General features: G+C 43.3%; 1 protein-coding gene across 1 annotated transcript in view; it reads left to right on the top strand.

The window, feature by feature from the left end:
* The window catches only part of LOC145416494 (cell adhesion molecule Dscam2-like), a 171,194-nt gene that overhangs the window by 36,267 nt on the left and 128,523 nt on the right, over positions 1–6,404 (top strand). The window contains exon 2 of the mRNA XM_080285451.1: positions 4,478–4,876. Coding sequence (XP_080141577.1) covers positions 4,478–4,876 — 399 coding nt within the window. The remainder of the gene's footprint in view (positions 1–4,477; positions 4,877–6,404) is intronic.

The raw sequence follows: 6,404 nt of genomic DNA, 5'->3' as shown, positions 1-6,404 counted from the left end.
ATCTCTCTCTCTCTCTCTCTTTCTCTCTTCAACTAGTGAAAGACCTCTTATAGTGGAGGGGTTAACGAGGGCTTCCTCTAACTCAGGAAACAATATATAACGCTGGGTAGTAACCATATAGGCAAACAACGGGGTGAAGCGGAGCCTACTGTGGTGCCTCTGCTAACTGGGTGCGGAGACGCAAATGCAACGTCCACCCAGGAACCAAATCTTCACTCAAATCTCCGCACCTCACCACAGCGAAGCAACATCAGTTCAGCTCACACGACACCCCTGCGGTGATGGTTGCTTGCTTGCAGTTGATGGGTCCGTTCCATTAGGAAGACAAGAGTAGCACAACACCACCACCACCACCACTAACAACAACAACAATTACTACTACTATTACTACTACTACTGCTTCTACTACAACTATTACACACACACACACACACACACACACACACACACACACACACACACACAGCAGCAACGCACCTTTAATACCACATTATCCTTCCCCATACAGACAGGCGGAAAATATAAGACAGTTGGGCCATTAGCAGAGGGGCGAGTGACTGGTTAATGGGAGAGTGACTGGTTAATGGGAGGGTGACTGGTTAATGGGCGAGTGACTGGTTAATGGGAGAGTGACTGGTTAATGGGCGAGTGACTGGTTAATGGGCGAGTGACTGGTTAATGGGAGGGTGACTGGTTAATGGACGAGTGACTGGTTAATGGGCGAGTGACTGGTTAATGGGAGGGTGACTGGTTAATGGGAGGGTGACTGGTTAATGGGAGAGTGACTGGTTAATGGGAGAGTGACTGGTTAATGGGAGGGTGACTGGTTAATGGGAGAGTGACTGGTTAATGGGAGAGTGACTGGTTAATGGGAGGGTGACTGGTTAATGGGAGAGTGCCTGGTTAATGGGAGGGTGACTGGTTAATGGGAGAGTGACTGGTTAATGGGAGAGTGACTGGTTAATGGGAGGGTGACTGGTTAATGGGAGAGTGACTGGTTAATGGGAGAGTGACTGGTTAATGGGAGGTGACTGGTTAATGGGAGAGTGCCTGGTTAATGGGAGGTGACTGGTTAATGGGAGAGTGACTGGTTAATGGGAGGGTGACTGGTTAATGGGAGAGTGACTGGTTAATGGGAGAGTGCCTGGTTAATGGGAGGTGACTGGTTAATGGGAGAGTGCCTGGTTAATGGGAGGTGACTGGTTAATGGGAGGTGACTGGTTAATGGGAGGTGACTGGATAATGGGAGAGTGACTGGTTAATGGGCGAGTGACTGGTTAATGGGAGAGTGACTGGTTAATGGGAGGTGACTGGTTAATGGGAGGTGACTGGATAATGGGAGAGTGACTGGTTAATGGGAGGGTGACTGAATAGTGAGACAGTGACTGGTTAATGGGAGAGTGACTGGATAATGGGAGAGTGACTGGTTAATGGGAGAGTGACTGGTTAATGGTAGAGTGACTGGTTAATGGGAGAGTGACTGGATAATGGGAGGGTGACTGGATAATGGGAGGGTGACTGGTTAATGGGACAGTGACTGGTTAATTGGCAAGTACGATCACCCTCTCTAGATGACTAAATTGAGAGCCTAGCCACGGGTTCCTACGCCTCTGAGGGAGCAATAAAATATTTAATAATTGATAAAAAGACTAATAATATCCCTCATTATCTTGTCTTCCTTTAGAGCAAGTATATTTAATTATCTTACAAAATAAACATAATTAAATCACCTTAATTATGTGTTTACCTGTGTTTATAGTTCTTTATTGGTGACGTGTTTGCTGTGTTATTTACTAGAGAGAGAGAGAGAGAGAGAGAGAGAGAGAGAGAGAGAGAGAGAGAGGGAGAGAGAGAGAGATGACACCAAGGAAGGAGTGGAGACTGGAAATAATAATATGAAAGGAAGAAATATCACTATACACTATACACCAAGGATTATCAAGTTATTCATAGTTCTTCATTACACTGAGATATATAAACTAATAGATGAATAATATGTATTGATAAAACTTCAAAAATTCCAAACGCACTGAACAAGATCTGATTCCATTAATAATTTCAAGTTTATTTTAAATCTGATATCTTCAAAAAAAAAAAAAAAAAAAGGAATGTAGGAAACGTTCAGAAAATGACAACTACTCGAAAAATAAAACACACACACACACACACACACACACACACACACACACACACACACACACACACACACACACACACACACACACACACACACACACACACACACATCAGGCATCTCAAAATGAACGGATCTTGAATTTGGCTCTCTGTTATCTTGTTTTTTTTCTTTTCTGGAGGAAACAATTTTCTCGCTCCTGGCCTTTGGTTCCTTCTTCCTTGCATAAAAAAGTAAAACAGAGAGAGAGAGAGAGAGAGAGAGAGAGAGAGAGATTAAAAAGAATCAGATACTATAACAGAGAGTGGTAATGCGTGTGTGTGTGTGTGTGTGTGTGTGTGTGTTGCAGGGGACGGGGTTGCAGTTGCACGGGTAAATGAAGCCACGTAATGTATCTATTATGGCCAACTGAAATTACCCTGCACCTCGTTACCCCTCAATGAAACCCTCCACAGTACCCATTATGCAAAAAAGAAAAAGAAAAAAAAAAGAAAAAAATATATACACAAAGCCCCCATACCTGGACGAATTTCTCGCCGCCCATGCCAGGTGTAGCATGATACGGAGCTCCACTATTAAACGTTTTTATGGCAACGTTTCATTTGAGAACGTTTGCATGTCCTTTTCGCTGTCTCTGTCTGTGTTACTGTGTTTGTCTCTGTCTCTGTCTGCCTGTCTGTCTCTTTCTGTGTGTGTGTGTGTGTGTGTGTGGAGAAAATCATCCCTGTCTTTATGATCATACTTCCTAGTCCTCTCAATGATGGTGTAAACGACCCTGAATGGTAATGGTGGGAGGCGTGGTTACGTTATTGCGTTTTTTGGATGTGGAAAAAAGTGCTCAACTATTTTTTTTTTTTTTTTTTGAGGGGGTGAGGGGAGGGATTAGCATTTAAAAGCAGCATAGTTCGTGCCTTAATTCGCTCCTCTTACAACACAAATATTATTCTTTGATTTCCTATTGCGCTTTATTTATCAGGTAGGCAAGGGGGACAGGGTGACATGAAGGCGATTTGTTTGTGGCCACCCCTTACGGGATTAAGGCGTCTGGCAATAGATAGATAGACAGGTAATCTAACAATCTAAAATTGCCATCTCAATTTACGTGCTAAGCTATGACGAGAGATTAGCGTTAGTTGATGCTAGTCACGAAAAAGTGCTATGGAAAGGATATATATATAGTTGTATCCTCTTCTCTCTGTCTGTCTGTCTGTCTGTCTCTCCGCTGCTGGCCTACGTGAATTAAGCTGCAAAAGGACGAAAATCTGGGCCAAGTTAAGGTGAAAAGAGTATAGTCATTTCTCTCGAATCTGACTACACTTGGCCATCCACTGAGCTGAAAAGAATTACTGATTTTTTTTTCAGCTGAGATTATTAAGGGAACTATAATCTCAGTGACATCATCTACCTCCTTAGCAGTGTTTCCTGTCTTCAAGTAATTTTAAATCCAAATAATTAAATAAGTAAATAAATAAAGAGAGAAAGAAAGAGAAACGAAGACCACTAACTTATGCATGTCTCAAGAAATTAAATAAGATGTAGACGTGGGACAAATACCATAATATTACGTAAAGGTTGATTACTCATTTTTTGACCCATATTCTTAGGCTTTTGTCAAGGAAAAAGTCAGAACTTCCCCCAATTTAACCTTGAACTTTGACCCCCTTGGCGGAGGTATTCGCTCTCTGACTGCCTTCGTTGGTGTCTTTATATCAAGAGGTGGATCCACAAACTCTGATTTTGAAGACCAAGGATGATTTATTCTAAGCCTCTGTATTATTATTATTATTATTTTTTTCTTGAAGGGAACACTCACGGTTTTCTGGCCTTTGGTTCCTTCTTCCTTGCATTAAAAAAAAGAAGGTGCCGGATTTGCAGACGAAGGCAAAATATTCCATTCTATGTAGAGGTTTTTTCCCTGATTTCCTCTCCTGCTGCGAACGATTTATTTATTTATATATTTGATTTTTTACTTACGAAAGCCGCCTCGTAATGAAGGGGCTGATGAAGGCTAGATCTGACCCCTCCATTGTGGAAAGCAGTAGTAATAGTAATAGTAGTAGTAGTAGTAGTAGTAGTAGTACTAGTGGCAGTGGTAGTAGCAGCAGTAGTAGTAGCGGTAGTAAAAATTACAATAATAATAATAATAATAATAATAATAATAATAATAATAATAATAATAAGATGCTGCTGCTGCTGCTGCTGATGATGATGATGATAATGATGATGAAGACATCCTCGGGCTGAAGAGGTAAAGAAGCCATGTTCGAGAGTCTTACTGGAAAATAAAGACCGGAAATGAAAGGCCTCTCAAGATATCGATACAGACCGCATCGTTCGCCCAAGACTTCTCCACCAGACCCCACCAGACCCCACCAGACCCCACCAGACCCTGCCAGACCCTACCAAACCCCACCAGACCCCACCAGACCCAGGCAAACTTCACCAGACCCTACCAGACCCAAGCAAACCTCACCAGACTCCACCAGACCCTGCCAGACCCCACCAAACCCTGCCAGACCCCACCAGACCCTACCAGACCCAAGCAAACCTCACCATACCCCACTAGACCCCACCAGACCCCATCAAACCCCACCAGACCCCACCAGACCCTACCAGACCCCACCAGACCCTGCCAGACTCAAGCAGACCCCATCATACCCAACCATACCCAACCAGACCCCACCAGACCCAACCAGACCCCACCAGATCTCACAAGACCCCACCAGACCGCACCAGACTCAAGTAAACCCCACCAGACACCACCAAACCCCACTAGACCCTACCAGACCCCTCCAGACCTAACTAGACCCAGAAAGATCCAAGCAAACCTAACCAGACCCTACCAAACCCCACCAGACCCCACCAGCCCCCATTTTCATAACATTTGCGTCAAGAGCAGAAAGACAGACACATAATACTGGGGTAAGACCTTCGCCTTATTGAACTCTCGGACCCTCTAAGTATACTGTAAGGCAAAGGAAGGAGAACAGAAATACAGAAGCCACCTCCTACGTCTTTGTAAGGTGTATTAAAAGTGTATTTACTTAGTTCCAAGTTCCTATGACTCCTTCTTACCTGTATGGTCTGAGAGGGTCTGTTGCTATACTCGTTTTACTCGAACTTGGTCTAAAATTGGCATCTCTCCATCTTGAATCCAGAGGTAATAGAGTTGCACTCAAATATGGTGCTAGTCACGAGGAAGTGCTATGGGCAGGGTGTAGAGCCGTAGCACTTTCTTATTCTGACCCTGAGCTACGTGAAATAAGCTGCAAAAGGACGAAAACCTGGGCCAAGTTCAGGTGAAAGGAGTATATTATTATTGGCAGTAGTAGTAGTAGTAGTAGTAGTAGTAGTAGTAGTAATAGTAGCAGGAGTAGCACTTGTAGTCTCAGGTTCATCTGAAATATGAACCCAGTGGACTGCAGGCTTAAGTTACCTTCCTCCTTCAGTCCACCATACTATTTGGGGGGATAGGGAGAGGTGAGGGACGTTTGTATGCAGGGCAGCTCCACAACCCAGTAATATCAGTGCCACCACGTGAAGGCGCCCCTCTCCAGCACCAAGGATGAAACAAAAAGACGTCATCGTAAGGAAAGGGTTAAGAGCTCCCCCCAGCATCGCCCCGCCCCGCCCCGCCCCGTCGATAGAAAGTTTTAATAAGATTTACTTTTAAAATCGCCAAACTCAGGTGTCTGTGATATTTACCTGAGAGAAAAACAAACTTCTTGAGTAATTTTTCCTTTCCAGACTATCCGGACGACGCATCATCATTTTCTCTCACGCACACACACACACACACACACACACACACACACACACACACACACACACACACACACACACAAGCGAGGAAAAAAAAATTCTTTTAAAAATACGAATCAATCTCTTTCGAAATGCCGTATATATAGTTGGTTTTGGAGACTTCGCTACATTTCTTCCTTCGCGATTTATTATTATTATTATTATTATTATTATTATTATTATTATTATTATTATTATTATTTTATGCTCGAATCACGCGTTAGTAATCCTCTTCCATGTTACCGAAATATACCGATACCGAACTTACATAAGGGAAAGTGCAGTGAAAAATTGGGAAATAAGTAGCTGAGATAAAAGTGTTGCGAAGCCTCTTATAATCCTTGAAATGGTGCCCTACGTATATTTTTTTTACCTACTTATTTTTCTTTGATCCCACACCACACCACTGTCACCACCTACACCAACATCACACCATCATCACCATAGCATACCACCATCACCACACAAC

This window comes from Coenobita brevimanus, chromosome 106 (assembly GCF_032717465.1).
Source record: "Coenobita brevimanus isolate Jiangsu-jjx chromosome 106, ASM3271746v2, whole genome shotgun sequence".
Taxonomy (NCBI): Eukaryota; Metazoa; Arthropoda; class Malacostraca; order Decapoda; family Coenobitidae; genus Coenobita; species Coenobita brevimanus.
The sequence above is the reverse complement of the archived record's forward strand: the minus strand, read 5'-3'. Positions and strand labels throughout refer to the sequence as shown.